Source organism: Trematomus bernacchii, unplaced genomic scaffold (genome assembly GCF_902827165.1).
Source record: "Trematomus bernacchii unplaced genomic scaffold, fTreBer1.1, whole genome shotgun sequence".
Classification (NCBI taxonomy): domain Eukaryota; kingdom Metazoa; phylum Chordata; class Actinopteri; order Perciformes; family Nototheniidae; genus Trematomus; species Trematomus bernacchii.
This window is the reverse complement of record NW_022987739.1, coordinates 24,393,197-24,419,191: the sequence shown is the minus strand read 5'-3', so window position 1 is coordinate 24,419,191 and position 25,995 is coordinate 24,393,197. Positions and strand designations below refer to the sequence as shown.

General features: G+C 39.8%; 1 protein-coding gene across 1 annotated transcript; it reads left to right on the top strand.

Annotated features, from left to right (window-relative positions):
- The first annotated feature begins 7,102 nt into the window (after positions 1-7,102).
- On the top strand, positions 7,103-23,990 carry LOC117496009 (artemin). The gene is made up of 4 exons (XM_034147667.1): positions 7,103-7,331; positions 17,293-17,354; positions 18,763-18,931; positions 23,094-23,990. Exons 1-4 carry the CDS (start codon positions 7,301-7,303, stop codon positions 23,501-23,503), a joined length of 672 nt encoding a protein of 223 aa, XP_034003558.1. The 5' UTR covers positions 7,103-7,300; the 3' UTR covers positions 23,504-23,990.
- Positions 23,991-25,995: the final 2,005 nt, after the last annotated feature.

The window sequence follows — 25,995 nt, the reverse complement described above, 5'->3', positions numbered from 1 at the left end:
TGGCAGCACTACAGATGGAATCCATGCATCTGTATTTACCTGTCATTAAAATCCTCACAGAGGTTGTTTTTTTTCATTTAATGTCACAACATAACAACACTACTACTTACTACTGGAATTCTATTGAGTAATACAGCCCTTCAGGCAAGTTGGTGGTGCGTTGTTTACCACAGTCACTCATCATCCGTTTTTGGATGATTTCTGATTTGAAAGAGCATAAAAAGTGAAAAAATGTATCAAGAAAAATCAAAAAAATGCTTTTGCATGCAGCCCAATGTGCAAACGCTACACAGAGTATCAGTAATGCTTCATGCAACTTCCTAAAGGTGTTCATTGGAAGTTATATGTGCGCTATTCTTGTACATTTAACGTTCATTTTCTAAAACGATTCAAATCTAATAGAGGCGATTGGCTTGTTGAAAGTACCTATCATCCATTGGTGGAACATTGATGCCCATTGATTGGTGAAAAATGTCTGTTATGCCATCAAAGTGTATACACTATAGTCATTTTGATAAGCTGTCATATGATCTGCTCCATTCGTGCACAAATCTTTGCTCCTCTGCATTCTTGGCAGCGACTCAAAGGAAGGTCTGAAGTTCTAAAAACAGCCTCTAGCACAGTTTCAGTTTTTTATGTTTCTATAACTTTGATTGACAAGAACCGAACCAAGAGGAGATTTACTGATACGTGACCCTCAGTCTTGAATTTTCCCCTTTCACTCACACACACATACGCACATACACTTTCCAGGGGGCAGTTAGCAGATGTGAAGGCAGGTGTTTTCTATATGTCCGAACCAACTCCCAGTGCTAGTATAAATAACTCTATAAAACACCATAGCCTCAATTTGAAAGAAACATCAGCTATTTATCAAAAATTGTGTAAAAGATACATCCAAACATTGATTTGTTCAATGTGCTTACTCGGTGCTTGACTTGTAACATATTCCCTTGGTGAAATACAATACAATACAATATAATTTGTGTGTCGTCTGCATAGTTGTGGTATACTAATTTAGTTGTTTCTTTATAATCTGACCCACTGAAAGCAAGTAGATGTTAAAGAGAACAGGCCCCAGGGCGGAGCCTTGGGGAACACCACATCTCCTATTTGTCCACTCATATGTGTAATTACTGGAGGACTTAAGGAGGATTTCTAGGTCTGTCAACAGTAGCAAACAAGGCATGTGCATTATTATTGTATTTGGTATAAGAGAAGAAGGAAGCCCTTGAATATCTCAGTTGAACATTATAAAAGCAAAGTCTGTCTTTATATGTCTCTTTATGTTTTTAACGGCATGGCATTTCTCCATGGAGATCTTTACTTACCAGAGGCTTTCTGCATCTCACTGGGTGCAACATCATCACTTTTGCCATTTTTTAACTTAAATGATCTAAACACATAGACTGAGACACTAGAGAGGGCAGGTGTGTAAGGGAGATTCTGAATAAATATTTTCTCACAAAGTCCAGATTGTGCCTTTTATTGTGGGCTCCGTCAAATGCTGAGTCAGTCCATAGTTATCAAGAACACAAAACTGTCCTGTCCTTGGGGTTGTCCACATGGACAGGACAAACCACCAAGTTAAGTTAACAAAAGAACGTGCACAGTGGGTGGCCTGACACAGCTCAAAAGGAGGAATTAATCTAAAGAGCCACATATTCAAAAGAAGCAACAAACCAATTATTTACCGCTCAACACTGAGCACAGGAGCCTGGGCGGACGTCTTCACTGTGTCTTCCTGTGTCACTTCTAGACTGTGGCTGAACCCCAGGAGGCCCATGGAATCAATGACAAAAGGTTGGTTTGAACAAAGCGACATTAAGGTATCATGTCCTTCAGAGCTATTGTGAGCCTCCTTGATAGGAGTGTGCTCTGTGAGAGTCCCATTGAGATCCTGGGAGGCATGAGCAGCGGCGGGCCCTGACCTCAGGGTGTGTGCTGATTGCAGAGTAATGTTCAGCTTTCGGTGCACACGCTCATGATCAGGGTTATCTTGTCAGGAAGCTTCTGTCTGTGCCTGCCCGCTCTCCAACATCAGATGCCAGTTGTAATTGGCCATGACTGAAGAAGCATGTCTCGTTTGGCAGCCACTCATCCATGCTCTCTATAAAACACACGCATATGTTGCTCTTGTTTCTGAATGTAAGTAGCACCTTACAAGCAACACTACATGAAATAACCCTGACTTTGATAGGTCAGGTTACGTTGGTTTGTGTAACCTTTTCCAAGATCCCATTTCCTCCACATTTTTCCTCCTGCACTAACACACTGTTTGTGCAGCTGATGACCATCATACTGACTGGGGCTAAACTGAGTTTAAATGAGTATTGAAATAAAAATTATTTCAGCCATCAATTCCTTTCTGAAGGGTTAACTGCTTGCAAGGAAAAGTTAATTATATCCTTTGGGAAGAGTGGAGGATTGATGATGGAGTGCTCTGTGTATGGTATAAATTGATGGGAAAATAATCAGGTGCAGCCGACCAGACGCATATAGCAGGATCTCGAGGAAAGAGGAATAGCAGTATAAGTCTTTAAGAGTCGATTTAGGAAAAAAAAAAAGATGTTGCTTGGAAATAACTGTGCTCTCAAAAATGTAAAGTTGCCTAGGGCAATGTTTTAAGGTAATTATCTGCTCATTATGTCAGCTCGAATGATGAAAAGCAGCCCATCCCCATTTTTAGGCGCTGTTTGCTCAGTTACAGTATAATTCAACTGTTAGTTCAGTCACAGTAAGGAAGACTTATTGACAAATCAATGTGCACTTGAACAAAATCAATCAAAACTAAGGGTTGAACTGTTAAGTTCAGACAACTCAATCTCGAACCCAGTTCTTCATATTGTTTTTCCCGAGCTTACTAGCATAATCACACTATCTTTAAATGCGGATCAAGATTTATTCCATTGTTATGTGAATGTTTAAACTTTTCATATTTTGAGCACTTCATTGGTCATCATATTGCAAGTTTTAGGCTGAGTAGCATTGCTACTCGCGTAAGATAAGGTAGGAAACACAACCTACAGGTTAGTCAAACTTATTTGAAGATTTAAAAATAAAATAATGACCCAAACCATTTGTATAAACATCTATCAGTTTCAGAGCATACTGTATATTCTAAGGACATTAGGCTTGATTGTTTTTTTATATACTTAGGTACCAAAGTTTCTTAACTCTCTCTCTTAGTTTCTCATTGTGTTGAGTGGGTTTTTACAGCAAGAATACACAACTTTTGTATGTGTGTTAATATTATGTCTCAGTGAAAGTCTGCAATGTTTTTTTTCTTCTTTAAAAATGGATGAAAGTTGAAGTAGATATGGGTAGATTTAACATTTGTAATCCCTTTTAATAGCAAAATATTGTGGGCTGTAACTGATGAAGGCGTGTGGTGCAGTGGGTTGTGCGTTGGTGTTAGGATCAGTGGGTCACAGGTTCAAACCCCACTGCAGTCAGCATGTCGTTGTGTCCCTGGGCAAGACACTTCACCCCAAATTGCTCCTGTGGGGATTGCCCACAGTATTGAGTATGTAAGTCGCTTTGGATAAAAGCGTCTAACAAGTGTCATGTAATGTAATGAATTATCAGTGTTTTCATTGGCTTTCAGTCATTATTGGCCTTTATCTTTTTGCCAATTTCTTAATCAAACCAAAACAAATAAGGTTGTGACAAACTGTATCAATCAAAAGTCGATTCTAAAGCAGTCTTCTGACATCACCTTACAGGGTTTTATGGCTTGAAAATACCAACATATTATGTTCCCTCTGCATCCATTTGAGGCAAGTTGATGGTCATTAAAAGCTGCGAAGTTAACTGGTAGCCTTTTAACTCTTTTTATGAATCAATTGCACCTTTTTGAGTAAAATCTAACATAATTAGAAGTCATTCAGCAACACCTTCAAAGTGCTGTTAGTGGTGGATGTCTGAACAGGTGGCTCATGTTTTCTTTGTGGCTGGGCATCACAGACTGTGTGCGTGGGGCAGGCTGAGAATGAGACTCCCTGCTGGGGGCCGCAGCCTCTGCTCCTGCAGACATGCTTTCTTGAAGAGCAGAGGTCGAGGAGAGATTGCAGCACCATGTGCCGACAGTCAGCAGGCCTCACTAATGATGGTGGCCTCCGTCTGCTACAGGGGTAAATGATATGTAATGTCATTTGCCAAAGTTATGTTTTTCAGCTTGCCATGGTTGAATGAATGGAAGCTAATGGCTACAGACCATGTTTTTTAAAGACCATTATCATCACAAAGATTTCCGTTATGATATTTCAAGCTAGTTTCAAGTTTCAGCAAGTTTTAACCTACTGTTGTGAAATGAATAAAGCTTGTTTTTTCTAGAAGAGAGAAAGAACATCCAAAAACTAAATTACAGGAGTAAAAGAAGGATGATAGATGTGCTTAACTAACCTTAATACTGGTTATCCTAGATGAAGGCTAATAGGTGGATACAAAGAGTAGAAACAGATTAACACAATCTGTATCATCATTATAGTGGTATACAAGTAGTTTGTTATTATTTCTTTCAATACAGTCTATGCAACAATACTATATGAAATGAAATAGGCATGTCTATCTAAAATACACATAGACATATTTTATATGATTCTTCGTACTGATGTGCTACCATCACTGGAGCATGTGCACATGTTTATTCCATGTCACTTATATGCACCTTGACTGTGTGATTTTCGCAGCTAATGCCAATGTTTTGGGCCAGCTTTAATGTACTGCATATATCATAGTACTTTAATTGTTCTTATCTTAACACCTTATAAATATCTTATAAGTGAAGTTGTTAATCAGCACCATAGGGCGAACTCAACTGAGTTTTTGTTATGCTGAAATTAAAGTTTTTTAATCTCATTCTGGTTCTGAATTTAATATAGTTCCTGATTCCATACTGCACACAAAATATGATTAATTGTTTTATTTATTTTTGGACAATCATAACTTGTGAAGAGTAAAACAAATTAATTAGGGTGAAAAAAAAACTTGTTGATAAAACAGAGGTTTGAGTTGGCCTCCACCATGGCGGAAGTTCAAAAGTTAAGAGGTCTCCAGTTTGTTTTGGGTAAGTTTTGTGTCCTTTGTTCACAAGTTTTTACAAGTATCTTTGGCTCCTTAGCGGTGGCAGGTGGTCCTTCCTGTGAAGCAGACGCAGTTCACTGAGCAGGTTAGTCATGAATAAATGTGTTTTTGGAGAGGTGCGTTCCAGGTCACTCCTCAGTGCCCCTCTGAGCTGCTGTCTCCTGCCCCGCTGCCCTGCCAGGTCTCCACCACCGTCCCATCACACCCAACCATTAGACAGCCTTTCAAGCCAAGAGGAGACCCTGGTTGGCGGAGGGTGGCGGGGTTCAGGCTCCAGCAGCGATCAACCAGCCGCTACTGCCCGTAGAAGGAGCTAAGCCTTCACCGGGGTTTTAATCTTGAGTTTTTGGCTTGCTGGAGATGCTGTGTACAGGAGGCGGGGGGGGGGGGGGGGGGGTGTTCATGAATGCAGAGACACAATCAGGAGAGGGGTTTAAAAGGCTGCAGTGGAGTTTAACTTGAGTCCCAGCCAATCTTGATAAGTCACACAGGATTGAGGGTTGCACACCACCAGTGCTTGCTTGCAGGAAATGTGTTAGTGAATCCTGTGAGGTCTCACTGTGCTCTGGGCCAACAGATAGTCTATCATTTAAAGGGACAGTGACTTCTGAGGGAAGGGGACTGAGGTCAGATATTATCTTACTGAACACACTCCTTTAAATATCACAAAAATGAAGCCTTTATTTATAATTTTTACCACAAAAACAGGAAAATGTATAAGGATGGGGAAAGCAAAAGAAAATACATGTTAACATTGACACCTATCTATAAGGACTTTTCAAACATTAGTAGAGTGTTGACACATGCCTGAACACACATAGGTAGAGAAATTATCCTAATATCACCATGTATATATATGTTGCATATTTATCAGAAATTATGTATTTTGTAATATTTGGCAGCAAAATAAATGTTTAAAAGTTTAAAAGGATAGTATATAGATACACACAATACAATGGTAAAATGGCAAAAAAGGATTACACCATCCAATTCAGGCCAGGGGGGAACCATAGACCGGGGGTAACCAAGCCCCTTTCTGACTTCCTGCTTGCCCTGCTCAAACCACGCCCATTTATTGACTCCGCCCTTTTTGGGATCTAAACTACACACACCTGTTTCGCCAGAATCAGAATACCTTTATTAGTCCCACAGAGGGGAAATTTGCAATTTCGTGACTGCATCTTTCCTCTTGTGGTGAAACAGACATAAACAGACACCTGGCGAATTATTCATAACTTCCTCTGCGGCACTCCCTGCTACAGAAGGTGTCTTCACATTTTGCCATGACGACACACACACATACACACAACACACACACACACACACACACACACACACACACACACACACACACACACACACACACACACACACACACACACACACACACACAAGGGTAAAGAAACACCAGCGTTAGCACTAGTAATCTTAAAACTAGATCAGAAAGCTTTGTTATATAAGTTAATTTTGTGATCACATACTATTGCTAAGAAATGTTTGCATGATGAATTTACTGCCAATTAAAACTTGTGTAGTTGGATAGGCCTTGAGTTGCCCAATGTTGCCAACTTTTTCCAGCCCTTCCTCCAAAGCCACTCCCCCCCAAAATATCAATCAGAACGTAAACATAGCATTATGAAAAAAATTATCACATTGCTTTTTGGATACACAGCTACCATGCTGGTGCGTAAAAGTCCAGGAAGTGGATAATGTTCTCTTTTTTCTAATGTGTATCTTCATGTCCACTGGCTTGTGTTGACTATTTATTTTTTCAATGAAAGCGATCGTGTGATGGAGAAGGGAATATGACACTGCAGGCTACACACACACACACACACGCACACGCACACACACACACACACACACACACACACACACACACACACACACACACACACACACACACACACACACACACACACACACACACACACACATCTGGAGCGTCAGTCGACCCACACCTGTCCCGCAGCTCGGCTCGGCTCCTGACAGCAGTCCGTCCCGCAGGAGCCGCGGCGCGCTGCTCCGTCTCTTTGAGTGTGTGCCTGACATGTCTCCAGCCATGAGGAGCCCCGGAGCCCGGGTTGCGCCACTATGGCCCGGGGTCTAGCCGAGGAGGCAGCACTGAGGTCCGCAGAGAACGGCTGTGTGTGGATTATTGTTGTTAATATTATTCTAGCCGCGGGACGCCAGCAGGAGCTCTACAAACTCCTCCATGATCGGGAGGGCGAGCAAACTCGGCAAAGGTAAGAGTGAGGAACAGAGCCACAGGCAGACCTGAGATCAGGCTCTGAAGCGCATCAACTCCTATCCAAGGCACATTTTGTAATATATGCTATATAAATGCACAAATTAAAACGGTGTATACATAAATGACAATGCACTACATTTTAAAATTGTGGCATGACATATATTTAATTTTGATTGAACAATATTTACCTTTTTAGATTTTAAACACATGTAACTAAAAAGTAAAGCCTCATTTATAAATTGTAAGGAATAGGATCAAATATGGCAAAAAAAAAGAAGAAGAATGCACACAGTGAATGGTGAGATATTGAGTCATTCTGTTGATACAGCTTCAATATAAACTCTTATACAGTAAACTCCTTATAAACTGGTAGCGTTATCTACATCTCCTCATCAGATTGTTATACTATTGAAAAAAAGAAAATTGAAAGAGATTGAGTTTACCTAATTCAAGTCTTTTTATAAACAGGTAACAATTCTCTTCAATAAAACGTTTTTTTTTAAGATAGTTGTACAGTTTTATTTCGGAAGGTCATCATCTGCCATGGCAGCCTCCTTATCCTGGGTTACATCAACTGCACTTACATTTCATGTATACACAAATATGTTCATTTATAAAATGCCTTATTATAACATTGATTTTTGTTGATCACTGAATTAGTACTTGTGGAAGGATATTGTATTTAGAAATTAAGGATTTTTTCAAACTAAAGTCACATAATCCTGCCTAGCCTGTTTAATTCCCATTTTCCTGCATTTTTTTCCTTTCCTTACAATGAAGAAAACACTGTGGTTTACCCAGTAATTTCTAAAATGGTAGCTTTAACTGTTTCTCATTATAACATTCTTCATTTTGTGAGAGAATGTAGATAACAACTCTGCCTCATGTTAAGAGAGATGTGTTATGAGATGGAAGTGGACAGCATTACACACTAAGACTTGTTAGACTGTGTTCAGCTCAGCTTCGGTGACTTGCTTCCCAGTCCAAGTGGCTATTTTAGGAACATCGCTGTAATGTGTTAAGGCAATATTTAACAGCTCTCTGTAGCTTTTGTTTGCAGATCAGAATCTATTTGATTCTAAACTCTATCTTTATCTATATTTAAGAATATTAGATGTGGGAGGAATTTGACATACACTTGATAAGACCCCATATGTTGTAACATTGAATCTAAAGTCTTGGTGTAATGTAGGAAAGCTTTTCTGGAAAATGCAGCTGACAGCTATCTGTGTTTTTAATTTAGTTTTACTTTTATGTATGCACCATGACATCAAGTGAAATTCCTCGTACGTGTCAACCTACCTGGTAATAAACCTGTTTCTGATTCTTATTTCTGATTCTGACAGCTCTGAGCTTTCACCTTTTAGTTTATTGTTTTGGTATTATAAAAGGCAAACTTATTTGATGGTTTATGCATTATCATTATTATTGAAGCCCCTGACCACAGCTGCTTTTATCTGTGACAAATCCACTGTAGCCTACTTCACCTGCACAACACCAAACAGCAGTTTAGAGGCTGTCTGATCTGGTGAATGTTGCAGTAACAATTGGCCAGTGGACAAACTATTTATTTTCTCAGCTCATTGTCCAATACGCATTTCCCCAGTAAATATAGCTATAACTATTTTTGAACTGCCTCTTTTCAAAGAACCTGAGTCCAGTTACCCCTTCCACGTGTGCACTCAAATACCACCCAGAGGGGCAAAGAGAATTTCAAGGGCAGGAAAATACCAAACTAACATAGCGCTAATACATAATAGGGCCAATAGGTTGCTCTGCTAAATTGGCCAGCTGTTAGCTACAGTGAGCATTTGTTGTCTTCCAAAGATAACGTTCCAAAAGCGCTTACACGAAAGTGATACTGGTTTCAAACCATCAAGTCAGATTTGTGTGAAGGTCCTCTAAATAGGACATATGTGATATTTTTCACACAACAGGAAAGCCCAATACTTATTTTCTTTTGGGTAAGTTTGTCTTAACACGAAGACCAATACAGGAAGTTAATGCTATCAACATGTACTGTAATGGCGCATTTCCACTGCAGGGCCTCGCACGGCTTAGTACGGTATAGTTAGGCCTTGGTAGGCCAGGCTCACTTAATGCTGTGTTTCCATTACAATTTAGGAACTGGGGTGGAGCCGTGACGTCATCTTCAATGCGAAACACAAAACCAACATCAGCCGTTAGCTGTTAGCACTCAGAGCTCACAGCTCCTCATATCTGTTCAGAAACTAGACAAAAGTTAAACAAGTACAAACCACAGACTGTCTGTGTCATGGTGAATACAGTCGCTGGTTTATTTATGTCTGTAGGCCGTTGTTGTGAGTGTGGACGGTCGGAGCATATACTGCGTTAGCTTAGCCGATCTCCATTCAGAAAACACGCATTTTAAAAGGTTTTTCGCCTGCCGTCTTGTCTGCAGAGTTGTCAAAGCATTAATTCATGGTTTTTACTAACCGGTATCAGTATGTTGTTACTTCGGCATCATTTTGAAACGTGTATTACAATTAAATCACGGTAAAATATGTTCATTTTGTTGTAGTTGCCAGCTATTCTCTCACTAGTTTAGCATACTCAGCCCGGTTGTTGGCCCGGAAAGAACCTCGATTTTGGAGAGCCAGAAAACTGTGAAAAAGTACCCGCTAGCTAAACTACGCCTAGTGGAAACGCAACCAAAAACGGGCCGGGCACGGCACGGCATGCTTAAACCGCGCTCCGCGCTGTAGTGGAAATGCGCCATAAGTGTGTTTTTGTAGCAATAAAACCATTTCCCAGCTCTATGGGGCAACTATAGGAGAAAATCTGTTGTTTCTGGAAACCACCCTGATGGCATTAGTGAAACATCACGGTCAAATGGCTGTGTGTCATCACGGCTTAGCTAAAGGTAGCTAATGTTTGGAATGAAGATGTTTACGAGAGTAATGGGCTGTTAGCAGCTACTGGCAGAGTAGCATTATACTGTTTTATTAGAAAATGTGCTAATGATCAGGCTCAGAAACACTTTGTGCTTGTAAGCATTTGGCTGCTTTTAGAGTCAGACCTTAAAAGTCAAATAAAAGGAGACACTGAGAGTAAAATACTAGGAAGGGTTTTTCTCGTAGAAAACAATCTCAGCTAAACTTGAGTGGTTTACCAGGTTTTTCCAGAATGTTCTTGTTTTATTGACATGTGTTGTGGCAGGTGAGTTTGAGTCTTTACTAAGATAATTTAGGAAATTAGTAGCTAGTGGTCCATATTTGTCTCATGGCAGGCTGTTCTTGATTTTTCCAGACCTGGCAAGTTGGCTGCCCCTTAGGACTGTGGAAGATTTATTAGGCCTAAATGAAAATAAATCAATCAAATATGATGAAGAACACAATACACATACTGTACTTATGTTATTTATTCAATCACTGTGACATATGTCTTCCAAAAAGTATGTTCCGTTACAAATAAATTGCATTGTTACCTACGTGTGGAAGGAAACATATTTTGTCCTGATGTTCCCCCGTGTAAAAATCAAACAGCCCAGGCTTTGATTTTAATTCTGCATGAAAAATTGATTCAAAACAATTCATTCACTAACAAAGATCAAAATAGTTTTCCTTTTAACATATGTTTATCATATAGTTATGACATAGTATAGTTAATGCATACATACAAAGACAAATCATATTGCACTGTGTATTATATTTCACTTAATGTCTTCTGTTTTCCTGTAGGCATTTTAAATCTTCTGTAAATGTCGTTCATACAGGCATTTGCAAAATGACTTGTGAACAATGTGTGCAAATCTTTTTGGTATGTGCCTCGGACGTAAGCACCTTCTGACCTTCTGAAACCGTATTCTGTCCAACAAATTGAACAGAAATGGAGCCAAGTAGTGGCTGCTTTTACTATTTACTTTCATGTTCTGGTGTTTTTAGAGCAACTCAAATGTTGTTAACTCTCTGAAATGGAAAGACAGTTGGCTGAAAATTGCCAGTAATAAAGTCTCTGTGATGGTGACAACACTGAGAAAACAGCCTCTAATTGAAGCTCAATTCAATAAAAAACTGTTTTTTGGACATTTCTCAAGTTCCGACAGGGTATGCTGGCCCAAATTTCTCTTTAGACATTATTATATTACATTTAGCTGACACTATTATCCAAAGCGACTTTTAATAAGTGCAATAAACCGTGAAGATAAAAACTGAGGACAGCAAAAAACCTGCACTATACTTCTTCAAAAAAGCCAAACCATTTAACTTCTGGTACATTAGTTTAAATTGAGCTAAAACCCTTCATGTTAACCCTAACCCTACACATTGTTTGTGTTAGGTTTAATGGCCAAGGTGCAGTGGAATCAGGTGGGAGTGCAGTGGAAACAGGTGGGAGTGCAGTGGAAACAGGTGGGAGTGCAGTGGAAACAGGTGGGATTCCAGATATGTAGTTTTTCTACTGACTTGATAACGGGGAGGCGTGTGGCGCAGTGGGTTAGTGCGTTAGTGTTGGGATCAGGGGGGCATAGGTTCAAACCCCACTGCAGTCAGCATGTCGTTGTGTCCCTGGGCAAGACACTTCACCCCAAATTGCTCCTGTGGGGATTGCCCACAGTATTGAGTGTGTAAGTCACTTTGGATAAAAGCGTCTAACATGTAATGTAATATCAACGGGAAGCTCGGCCCACCATTTTGCAGCAAAGTGTGTTTGTCTTGAAGGATACCTAAGACACGGGGTGTTTCTCAATCGCGAGTACGCTTGCTTGGTAGCACATGTCTGCCGAGCATCTTGCTTCAGAAGCGAGTCAAGAATACTTCCTGACATTCGGAAAACAAAGAGAGGAACACGCTAGCAAGTGTGCAGGTGTGCGTCATATGAGAGGCCGCGCCTTACATCTTCCGCCACAGATTTGGGGAAATTGGTCCGTGCGCAAAGCATTGTGGGGATTTTAAGACCGCGGAGTCTACTCATGTGCAGCCTCGATATTTCTCCAAACGGAGTACGCCGGGCTCGGTAGATTTCCAAGTATGCTGGAGATTGGAACAGTACTTCGGCGGCACTCGATGACGTAGTATGCTTGAAATAGTGGCTCTGAAGCAGCTTTACTCGCGATTGAGAAACACCCACGGTGAGGGAGTTGCAAGCCGTTTCTCCGATGGAGAGCTAAGTGAACATGGAATGTTTTGTGTGATAGGATGCCAGTGTTTGAGCACAGTCTGAGTTCAGTGTAAAGGCCCAGACACACCAGGCCGATATCGGCCGTCTTCGGTTGTCTGGCGATGAAGCGTGCCCTGTCGCCCAAAGTCAATTTGGTGTGTCCCGAACCCTCGGCCGTGACACGCCTTATTTGGCCTTTCACGGTCGACACACGAATCGGCCGTGTGTCGGACACAAGCTATCGGGCCAAGAAACCACTCTGATCAGCTGTTCAGCTAGCAAACGAGAAGCGAAACGGAAGTGAGGGACGTAAACAAACGATTTAAGGCACAGGACAGCAGCTAAACCCCAGCAGGTGATACTTAAAGACATCAAACATAGCCCTTAAATGTCCTCTCTTACCTCCCACACATAGCAGGGACATCTCTGATATCGGCGGGAGCGTCCCCGGCTGTCCTCTGCTGAGAGCTCCGTGATTTGTTTGGTCAAGTCCGGTTTTTCATCTCATCGGTTTATTTGTCAGTATAAAGTTGCAGGATTAGTCTCAAGTACCTCAACATTGTCCTTAAGTACAGTGTCTAAGTAAATGAGATACTGTCTACTGCTGTTCATTTACCTATTGTGAGTCGCCTCGGATAAAAGCATCACATGGAAATGTAAATTTAGCAAGAAGTGGCCATTATTACATTACATACATTACTACATTGCTGACTCAATAAACTACACACCCGCCAGAACACTGCGATCATCAGATGCAGGTCTATTAACTGGGATTTTATAGTATGTCTGCACTTTATGTGCTCATTTCATCATTCATGTATTTTTATATTCTAAAACATGTTTTCGATGGACGAGAGTGAGAATGGAACGCACACGCTATTTGTTTGTTTATATCAGTCTGTTCTTCTTCTCTGTCTTCCGGTTGTTGCCTATTTTGAATGACGAATACACACTACCGCCGCCTGCTGGTAAGGAGAGTTATTGCCACTCACGCATGCGCAGTTCGTACGTGCTCGGCTGAAGTCTTTGTGGTGTGTTCCAGTGCGACACACGGCCAAGACGCAGGAGAACTCGCCGATGCAACTGTCGGTGTCGGTGTCGGCGAGTTCTCTGGTGATGGCCTGGTGTGTCTGGGCCTTAAGGGAAATAAGACTGACTTTGAGGCTCTGTGTATCACAATTTTGACTTTGTTAACAGAGGACCTTCTGACTTCCATTCATCTTTCTATTTGGTTTCTCAGTGGGCCCGTAAGACTAATGAGAGATGGTAGTTTCATCTTCCACATCCTTCAGTCTTACACTTGGATACATCAGTGTAAATGCAGTATTGTGTTCCAAAGGTAACGTGTTTTAGTTGGAGCTCCTGAACAGCTCACCTGGTAGAGCAGCCAATGTAACGGGGCTTGATTCGTCATGTTTCCCCCTTTTATATCTGTCTCTATAATTAAGGCCCTGGCAAATAGCTTTTTCGGAGTGGGACTAACAACGTTCTTTTCCCGATTCTTTAGTTAAAGTGAGTGAAGTGCGCCGCTACGCTTGGATGACGATGGCGAGAAGTGCATGCATCTATGCTATATCTTCATTAAAAAAGAACTCGTGATTAATCATCGTCATGAATGAATCATATGTAATAATAATTATTATCCGTATTATTTTTATAATAGCCAACATCCCCTGGCTTCCCTGTGTTTCGCTCCCTGGGGGATCTTAGATGGATTTTAAGTGTTATGTTGATGTGTTTCCATCTCCAATAGGAGTTGGACTGCATGCATGCAGGTTTTCACGACAGTTAAGATTAAAGAGGTGTGTCTGTTGGCTTCTGTGCGAACTTCTGCACCCTTCAATCACACATACCACCCTTCTTTGAATAAACCCCTCAAGACATTCAGTTCATGTGTAGCTTCGCAAAAGCGTAGCTCTACTTTAGATGATCCAACAATGCAAATTCACAAAGAATTCATTGCAGCTGTGTTATTCAAAGAAGGGTGGTATGTGTAATTGAGTTATGCATTGCTTGCAACCATTTTCTCATGTCTGATTTCACAAAAGACATTGCACTATTAGAATGCAAACGCATCCATAACTTTTGCAGCTACAGTAAGTGTTTGTCTTTGTTATGTCTTATTGCAATTATCCATAGTGTAAATGATACACCAAAGAACCCAAGAACCCAGTAGGCCGAACTATGGCAGAAAAGACACATTTCAGATTTAATATGCAATTTTCACTGGATAATCTGGGAATAACCCCCTATAAAAGTGATTTAGTTACCACTCGGTGAAGAAGCTAATTTCACTGTAATAGGTCTAGCTCTTAGCGCTAATCTTTGTGTGTTTGTGTCAGTGTGTGTGTGTGGTTGCTGCAAGAGATGTGATAAACATTCCTATGTATTCCGTTCTGTTACTCCTCATGGATATACACTGTGTGTCCAGTTGTATGAAGCTTTTTCTAGAAACCTGATCAAGCACAGTCCCGGTTGCTAAATATCTGGGAGTGAAGGTATGAATGTAGAAAAGTCATTAAAGTAACCTTTGGTATGGAACTCATTTCCTGCCATAACTCCACAAACAAACTAAACACGTTTTACAAATGCCCTGTGATTCACCAACAAACACAGTGTGGTTGCAAATACAAAACAGCATTTACAAACTAATGCATTTTTTTTGGAAGGACTGATGTATCTTCAAATCAATGAATACAAACCACAGTTGGTGACCTCCCGTCCAGATCACAAGTGTATCAGACACAATTTCCACTTGCATGTCTCTCGAAACAAATGTGAATTGATTTGGTCATAGCACCACATTCAACACTACTCTCTGATCGGTTCCAAGAAATAAACCTTCATAGTGTGAAGCAGATGAAGCAGATCAAGATTCTTTGTTTTATAGCTAGATCTGCAATTGGTTCATTCTAAACTGCAGTAGCTGCATGCAGGCTGGACATGTGTGTGTCATTGCACGCATGGACGTCACACTCACAAACAGTCAGTGTTGTGTAATCTGATCCAGATCTCCAACTGTATCCTACTCTCCATCCATGTCTGGTTCATTGACAGAATTCTAGAGAGGCCTAGCTTTTTTTGGAAACATAAAAAACCACACGCACAGTTTAGTTTAGCTATCTTGTGTTGCTATTTTGACCTCCTGGTAGAGCTTTTAGTTTAATTAATGTGAGGATTCCACTCACAGTACAGAGACTTTCATTCTTACTCTTGTTTCCTGGTTGTAACTACTTTTTATTAGTGAACTTAAAGGTCTCTGTGTGATTTTATCATCCTTAATGCCCTTATATCAAATGTTAAAGGATTTAAAGATGTTGCATGTGTTGCCCTGCTCATTACTGTTTGAGAAACCTTTGATGAACTTCATTTTCGAGTCAATCCTGCATTATTTTAAAACTATTACTTCTCTAAGGGGTGTTAAAAAAACAGAGAATGATCAATCAACAATTACCAACAGACACAGTGAGGAAAACTTACAGTACAAGTAGTGGTACATTTAGTGGCCACATGGTCTAATGATATTCCCAAACTTCTCAAATTGACCAAATGCATCATGAGTGGATTGTGGGGTGTTGAGAAGCACAACAAATATGTTGGTTTTTAGGTCTATCCAATATGTTGTTCTTTACTGTTCTTGAAGAGTTTAATTGTTGGAGGAGGGCCCTTAAATAGGACATAATTATGTGCAGTCACTTTTGTGTTATTGCTACAAGTATATTTCTATTTCCAAGCGATTCTTACACATACTGTATACTGTAGTTTTCAGCTTAGTATAATCCAAATAGCCGAGGGATTGTTGGTCTCATAAAAAAATTAATATATATATATATATTCATATTTTTCTCCTACTGCCTGTGCTGCAGCACCTCTTTTCACCCTCTGTCTGAAACCAGAGCCCAGTCTGCTCTGATTGGTTAGCTGGCCAGCTCTGTGATTGGTCGGAAGAGATGTGTCGGGAATCTTTCGGGAATCATGTCAAATGTGTTGGAGCGCTAGCCAATAGCAGCACAGGTGTTAACAAGTGATGTCAACATGTTAAGGAAGAAAACAAACGAGTCCAATGGAGGCGTTTCAGGCAGAGGGGATGTGTGTTTTGATAAATGTTTTTGCATTTACTTTTCATTCTTAATATGATAGGTTATGATACAACTCAATTTTGAAACATGTATGTATACCAGACACTGAAATGCTGCTGAAGTGCTTGCTTGCGTACCATGCTGTGAATGGATCTGGCCCTTCCTACATCCAGGACATGGTTAAACTGTACACCCCAGCACGTGCACTCCGCTCTGCATCAGCCAAACGGCTCGCTGCACCAGCACTGCGAGGGGGACCCAAGTTCCCATCAGCAAAAACACGTGGGTTTGCTATCCTGGCTCCAAAATGGTGGAATGAGCTCCCCATTGAAATCAGGACAGCAGATAGCTTACACATCTTCCGGCGCAGACTGAAAACTCATCTCTTTCGACTCCACTTCGAGCGATAGAATTACTAACAAAGAATTACTAACAAAGCACTTATATACTAATAAAGGACTGGCTTATCTAAAGCCAGTTGAGTAGCACTTGAAATGTTTTGGCTCTATGAAACCTGATGTACTTATATGATTCTGTTTTCTTAAAGTTTGTATCTTCCTGGTCGAATGCACTTATTGTAAGTCGCTTTGGATAAAAGCGTCAGCTAAATGCAATGTAATGTAATGAAGTGTACCATCACAGTGAAGGAAAGCTGGAATTCCGCAAAGCATCAAAAAGACAAAACTGTCATCAAATTAATGAGTTAAGAGAACAGTTTTTGAATTTTTATCATTGTAAAAAATATTTTCTTTTTTTTAGATGGAAAAACCTGGTGGAGGCAGGACGTGTCGTCTCCCCAGCATCACCTGAAGAACTGGAAGGTGAGCATGTTCCCATCTGTCTATTCTACAATCAACTGGCCAGAGACAAAGTGGTCAGTCAGTTAAAAGAAAAATGACAACAAATACCAGTTTGGGGTTCAATTCAATAAACAAATGATACTTTTTCAAGTGAAATGCTTAATTATAATGCTGAGATTTCAATACATTCAACTCATGTTAGTCCTCATGTTGAAGTTTATAGCCTTTTGCTTGTTAGTGAAAGACTGTATGAGAATCAGAGAGAGAGAGGTAACCAATAGGATTGCTAGGATATGTGTTTCACTAACAGACAGTTTCCACTACACTGACCATCTGATCTGGGCCTTCAGTTCCTGCCTGACAATGCAGAGAAACTCATTTCATAAGTGATGTTAAATATTAAACTCACCTGCACAAAGGGAGGGTGTCACGTGTCAATTAAGTAATTAAAGAGGTGCAGGTGTTGGCTGCAGGTATCCAGACAGGGAACCCAGACGCAACAGGATCAGCTTTCGGTTTCCACAATATGTATTACGCTGTATATCACTAAATCAAATGCAAACACCAAAAAAGATGCATGACTGTCAGTATGGTCATTGGTAAGTCACCGCTTTTTTGCTCCACACTAAGAAATCTTTTCATAAATAAAAGGGGTTCATTCTGCTAATTTTCAGGTTCTTATTTGTATTTTGTGCCTCTACATGTCTTCATGCTTTAATGTTCAAAAAGCTCTTTATTTATCTCACACTGCCTGTGCTGCAGCACCTCTTTTCACCCTCTGTCTGAAACCAGAGCCCAGTCTGCTCTGATTGGTTAGCTGGGCGGCTCTGTTGTTATTGCTCAACCGATTAGAGATGATCACGTACAATGTGTTGGAGCGCTAGCCAATAGAAGCTTGAGTGTTACAAATTCATGTCAATATGTTATGGAAGTAAACAAAGGAGTCCAATGGAGGCGTTTAAGGCGGGGGGGGGGGGGAGAGAAACTCCCTCTGGCCTTTGCAGACCATTTACATGCACATAAACCTTTATAACACATTACAGGACAGGGAAAACCCTAACAATCATAGTAGGGCCCCTTTCAGCTGCAATATTTTCAGAGTTACTCGATGACTGCCAATATTTTGTTATGCTGTGAAAATGAAGATAAGACATTTGTGAGAAAGTTTTTTAGAGAGTTTTATTTAATTACCACAAGTCTTATGACTCATCTGTGGTAATTAATGTAATGATTAAGCATTTAGTCAATGGGAGCTTGGCTAGCTTTCTGCCCTCCCTCCATCTGTCTCGGGCTTGGGGAGAAACGGATTACATATAATGGGATGACAAAATCAGGATTAAGAAAAAGCTACCTGTATTTCTTACAGTGAATGTGAACAGAAATGTGGTAACAAACTGACCAGTAATGGTGTGTTCCTTGATGTTCTCAGATGATGCTGTGGGTGCTGGCATCATTGCTGACACTGGTGGAGGATGTGTTTTCTGAGGAGGACAATAAAGAGTCAGACCTCCAGCATGTCCTCAGGCTCCCCTCCGTGTCTCCTGCTAAGGACCTGGACCGGGGCAGCAGGGGCCACATATCCTGGCCTGGAGCCCTTGGCAAGTATTTCAATTGCTTTTATCATTGATAACCTTAATATTACTTCTCATTTGGAAGGGTTAGGGTCAGGGTTAGGGTCAGGGTTAGGGTCAGGGTCAGGGTTAGGGTTAGGGTTAGGAATTTATTAACAAAAAGCCGTTCTGAACAAGGTAAACCATAAATGAGTAGAGTAAAGACTTCTTGGTCATATCATTTGGGAACACTGTAAATATCAGGCCTACATTAAGAAGGGGACAGTGGAATGGTCTGATATATTTTCCTAAAATGTCTGTCCATTTTTTAGCTTTATCAACTACCCTTTTCCCAAATAGTTACAAATATTTGGCATTCTTTAGTATGTTGGACACTTTTTAAGACACTTCTATTGGTAACATAAAATGCTTCTTATGCTAATACATACAGTACAGTACGTCACATTGGCTGCCTGCAGGTATACACTGCTTGGCTTCTTTAACCTTTGGAGAGGCACTCTTCATTGCCATCTATTATATTAACATTGCTCAATTTTTTGTGCTACTAAAAACGCTGAAAACAAAACTTAATAAATCTAAGGTAGAGGTCATAAAATAGCAGTGTGTCACTCCTACAGTAGATGAGTAATGTAGCCTCTGGCCCTGGTCAACTGAGCAAGGGCCCCAACAGGGTAAAAATAATCAATCCAATGTGCAAGGTTTCTGTCCCGCATCATAGTCCTGTTTTTCACTGCTACCAGAGCATGTAATAAATAAAAAACTAGAACTAGAATAGTTCACTCAGAAGAGTGCAGATCTTCACCAGGTGTGACCTCTTCTGAATTTTTTTGATAGAATGAATTCAAACCACAGTTGGTGACCTCCTGTCTAGACACTAGACGTATATGACGTATTTTACACAATATATAATAAAACAGGGTTTGAAATTGTAGTACACTGTAGACGAACAAAAATACAATTGACCGAACACATGATCTGCCTTGGGGGAGATAAAAGTTTTAAAGGAGCCCTTCTGTGTTAATTTTCAAAACATCTCATCATCTATAAAAGGGGCCCTATTTTGCAAATGTTCAGGTTCATATTTGTATGTTGTGTCTCTACTGTGACATGTCTCCATGCTTTAATGTTCAAAAAGCTCTTTATTTTTCTCTTACTGCCTGTGCTGCAGCACCTCTTTTCACCCTCTGTCTGAAACCAGAGCCCAGTCTGCTCTGAGTGGTTAGCTGGCCGGCTCTGTTGTGATTGGTCAACCCCTTAGAGATGTCCTTTACTTTTATCGAGCTGTTTTAACTATTTGTAATTTCTTTATTCAATATGCATTTTTAATCTTTGTTATTATTAAAAAAATAGAATAATAGTCCATTAATTGCTGTCAAAGGGTTCAAATGGAAGACATAAGTATAAGTATACCAATACAAATGACGTCTATAATTATTTCAAAGGAATCACACTGCAGGGTACTTTACTTACTTTACTGATGAGGATCATATTTCTTTACTCCAGTATCTGAAGGGACATTCTCCCCCAAGACATTAAGAAGTGAAAGAATGAAAAAGAGGCACAAAGGGTTTCTGTACACTTCACTGCACATCTCAATCACTGACAGTGACTTTGTTTTTGTGATGATTTCTTGAAAAAATATGTTTAGTTTCTCCTTTTAAAACTATATTGAGGCAAGTTAGACTTAATTGCCTGAACATTGCCCAATTCAATTGTAACATGGAATACTTTTGTAATTACATCAAATAGTGCAACCGTGTGGCATGTTTAAACATGGCTGAATATGTACCACTTCTCCGGGGGAATATTCCTATGCATTTTTCTGTTCTTTCTTTTTTTTCTCGTGATACAAGTTTTCTTTTCGTAAACATCAAGGCATGAACTGACAAGCACCGATGCTGCTGTGAATGAGCGTTCAATAGAGGTAGAAACCTTTCCCTGTGACAATACTGCACAGACATTCAGAGAAAATGCAGTCTGGGAGTAAATACGTCAAACATGCGGGCCTGTCTGCCAAGTGGACTGAGGAAGTTTGATGAGTTTGTTTGAAAAGTTCCTGCAAACTGAGAAAGCTCCTGTTGGAGTTCAGCCAGCTCCCCTCCCATACTGGTAATGACCCCGCATAGTGACAGTAGTACATGTTGCAGCGGCCATGTCTGCTTTTAATTTAATCACACATGCTCGCCTCGGCTAGCTCATAAAACTAATCCAAAACATAAAGTTAAGTGTGAGAAGTTTTTCACCTTTCAGTCTCTAAAGGCCAGAGCAGACATCTGGAGACTTTGAGAGGAATGGAGCTTGAAGTTCCTTGCAAACATTTCCAAGAAATAATCACAAAGCTGCATGAAGCTGCTTTTACAGAGCTTTAAGAACTCCTGAGCCAAGAGAAAGGTTTACTCAGTTACTGTAGCTGACATCTTGTTTCTGAATCTACGTTCTCACCCTGTCTGTAATGATTGATTTAGAGGCAAGTGAATGTGAAAGACAATATTTATCATGACGTAGGAGTGTGAACAAATTATATTAGATTAAATCAATTAGTATAATGTTATTACTTTCATTTTTAAATAAGATTAACTTGAACATTGCGTTCAAATAAACTTATTTATTTTATGTATTAAACAACACAAACGTTTTAATTGCATTTCTTAGCAAATTAAATATATTTGAAACAAAATAATTGATACAAATATAAAATATTTAAAACATAATAAATATAAATTCAACAAAAAGTAACATATCAATTATAAAATTAATATATGTATATATATAAAAAAATCATCTGAGCGTGTTTTTTGTTTGTGCAAAAAGGTTCCACAGACTTGATGACATCAAAGTCCTCAAGCGCTGTGAACCAATCACAATGGTAGAGGGTGCAAGCTGTAATTTCTGCCTTTCCTGAAGTGATGATGCTCATTAGGTGCAACGTTAAACCAACTAGGAGCAGGACTCTAACTTACTGTATCTCACACTTAAGCTTTAAAAGGCTTTGACAATGACCATTACAACAAAACTTTGTCCCAAAGTTAGGAATAATACATCCTTTATTTTTAATTACTCAGCAAGCTTTCAACTTATTTTACAAACTTTAAAGCAAGCCCTGATTCCAAACGCTTTACTCAGTGTCTGTGATTCCTGGTTGTCGCTCTCATACAGAAATAAAAACTCAGCTTTCCATCATGTAGTTATATCAGAATACAATCAGGTGAGGGAGATTAACCAATCAGAGTACAGTTGACATGCCAGATATGTTTACATACACCAGGAATGTCTGAGCTGAGTAGAGGTCTCCTAGCACCTGGTACTAGGATGGGTTAAATGCAGAGGCCACATTTCACTGTGTGTGCTGTGTGCTCTGCATGTGTGACCATTAAAGAGGGTTTCATCCCTCCCAATTCTTCTTCAGATCCAATCACAACTTTTTAACAGATGGCTAAGTGAATTAAAGTGATACAAGATGTCTTTGTGAACTTTTGATACCTTGTGCTGGAGTAGCCCATAAAACAGGAAACAATTGCATTAATCAGAATAAAGGTATTCTGATTCTGATTCTGATAAACCATTGCCATAAACCAGGAAGCAAATTATTGCTGGGCAAGTTGTGGTGGTGCAGTGATGACGTTTTCTTTGTGGGGCGACGTGGAAGTTAGCATCGGCAGGGCTCTCTTGACAAAAAGCAATTGGTTTTTTCTTTTGGATCTTGGAATATTGCAGAAAATAAGATCTGTGTCCAACACACTTTTATTATAATTACATATTTTGGTCAGCAGGATAATATCCACAAATAAACACCACTACTGTATATACATTTTTGAAGCATAAAGGCGGCCAGAAGTAACAAGCCTATGTTAGGTTACAAACAAACTACATCATGGTCGCATGAACTCATATAACAACCACTATGCTAAATGTGGCTAATGCTCAGCGTTTAGCAGTTGCATATCGTTTTTGGTCAAACCAGCCAGACTCATAGAAGCTTTCCACTTCCAAAGGGGGATATTTACTAATGTATTTTAAGTTGTAGACAAAAATATCAATGATTCAGGTGTCCAACCAAAAACCGGTTCAAATTTTGACTATGAGAAGAGGGAACTGGAAGTTGTGAAATGCTAACTCACAGAAAATGTTTATGTTGAGAATCAAATAACTAAATATATATATGTCTTATCTGTGTATTATTTTATTGTAGAAGAGTGGTCACTAATGCAAGATGGGGAAATCCAGCAGAGCAGATGGCGGCGAGCCTACCGTGACCCAGATTTGCCCAGAACGTCAAGGAGAAACCGCAAGAAGACCAAGATCAGTCACGACTGCCATTTGGAGAGGAAGGAGATGCGGGTGCGGGATCTGGGTCTTGGCTACGACTCGGACGAAATAATCCTCTTTAAGTACTGTGTTGGGACATGCCACAGCTCCCGCAAGAACTATGATCTGGTCGTGAAGGCTTTGATGGAAAATGGGAGCATCTCTGGGAAGAAGGTTAGCAGTCACCCATGCTGTCGGCCGACCCGGTATGAGACTGTGTCCTTTATGGATGAACAGACTACCTGGCAGACCATCAGGTGGCTCTCAGCGGCCAACTGCAGCTGTTTTAGCTGATAGTAGGGAAAATCTATCACAAGCACAGAAAAGCTTTGTTAAGTTAAAGAGCAGCATGCTGTAAGCACTGGTGTCTGAAGTGGGTGACCAAACCCTGATCCAGCAGCGTGGGCATGGATTTGGATCCTCAAGGCAGCGGCCATGGTCTCCATGAATAGCACCAGCAGGCTAACTGGATTTGTGCCACAAGCCTGGGGCTGAGCAGGGTTTGTTTTAATTCCACTAGCAAGAAGAGCAGAGGAGGAAACTATCAGTACTGTTCCGGTCCATAATGGACTATATGTTGTTTCCTTGAAGGCTTATGGCAGCCATGTTGAAGGTCTTTAGCTCTTAGAAGCTAACCATATCTCTAAGTATGCAGCTTGGCTAACAAGAATTCACTACGGTCAACTGTCTGACTGGGCGCTTTACATTTCACCAGGAGTCTTTTTTCTGTTAGGCAGAAAATGCTTACCAGCTAGGAAGCGAAAACATTAGCTGGTCCTCATGTAGCCGCTAGTGTGATGCTAACTGCATACAGGCATTGGTGGCTGAAACATATTCCAGCAGTTATGAAGGGGAACATTTTTCCTAATGTGTTCACAAGATTCATTTTCAGCAAATTAAATAACACATTTCAAACTTTATTATTTAATTCATGTTGAATATGATACAACTTTAAGCATAAAACCTGAAACCAAATAGCTATTCACTTATCCAAATCCAAAAACTGTACAAATGTAGGAAAGGCAGCCTATTTAGATTACAGCTTTAATGTTAATGTTTAAGAAGAGATAAACGTAGTGCCTAAACACCATCCAAAAGCATCAGTTAAGCAACACCATTTTAATTCAATCAATCTATTATTAATTCAAGGCAAGAGTGATCTTTGTGCTTTCCTGTTTTAAAACATCACCTTTTATATTGTATGCATAATTCTATGGAGAAAACGTAATAATTTATAACTCATATTATTGTATTGAAGTAGTATTGGCACGCAGCACGTTTTGGCAAAACTATATCCCCTTCATTTCCCCTGCTGCTAAGGCCTAATGTTTTGCAATACAACAATCCAATGGCTGCCTAACCGTAAAATATAATTGGAACAAACAAGTTTTCTTTATATTGAATTTAATGAAATTAATATTGAAATACATTTTAAGATGAAGGTGTTTTATAGATTTATTCATCGGCTTCAAAGGTCTGCATGGTAAGACTTTTCATTCCTGACATGTTGTTATTGTGCTAGCTCACCAAGCGTAACACTCAATAATTTGTTCATGTCACAGTATCAATGCATCTAAAAATACATGTTTGCCTTACCAGACCAATATTTCAGTTTGAACACCACTGACTAATTCATCCTTATCCATTGGCTCTACTCTATACTTATCAATTGACTCTAAAGCATGGTTAAAATATTTATCTTTTTCTTACATGATTATTTTATAGACAAGGGTATTATCATTTATTTGCCAAAACCAGTTATCTACTGAACCTCCAAGATGGAGAGAATGATGATTTCTGGACATGTGTAAATCAACTGCGAAGCCCCTATTTAACAAAGACAATTTCATGAACAGTCTAAAATCTCAGTTAAACCAGTTTAAAGACCAACAACTTTGATGTGAAGACATGCTTATAAGTGTTTTTATGTGATTGTAGTTATTACATGTACAGCACTTTGGCCCGACCAAAAATCGCTTTTAAATGTGCTTTAAAAATAAACCTTGATTTGATTTGATTTGATATAAGTAAGAACCTTTTATAAGTATTTATGTTTTCTTTTGTAAATACAATGGTCTTCATAAGACCAACATTTCCTCTCACCATGTGATACCTTCCAGGGCAGCTAACACCATCTGGTCAAGGAAAAGTCATTATCATTCATTAAGAGTCGTTACAGCAACTATAGTAAAACTTCAAATGTCCTAAAAAAAATCTCTTACCCTCACAAACACAATTCAAGTTTCAAAATTCAAAAACATTTAGCTTTGTTTATTTTAGTGCATGACATTCATAAAGCATTACATGAACCCAACGGCTTTCTAAATCCAGCAGATCAGATCATAACATGCTGTTCTCTAGCCAACATATGCTAATTGTAAATGCCACAGCAGCTCAGGAGGACCTGTTAAAAGCACAGCTTGTTTACATCTCTGTCAACAGTCTATTGTAGGATGCCAACACAAATATAGTCATGAGGCAGCCATCAATCGCAGTGACAGCTTTTCACCACGCGGTCTATTTTCAGATCAGGTGCGACATGATCCCAGTCACAACCATCAGACCTGTACATCAAACAAAATAAGTCCTAGAAATCAGTTTGAATGTGATTTCTAATGCTGGCATATCACAGATTATCACAAATGATATGCAACATGGTCACATCTCATACAGTTTCTACATATTATTTCAGAAAGTTGTGTCCAGAGAAGCTAATTAGACTGTGGCATTTATCATCACTAACATTATTTCACACAAAGCTCAGCATTATAAGCATTTTTCCAGTA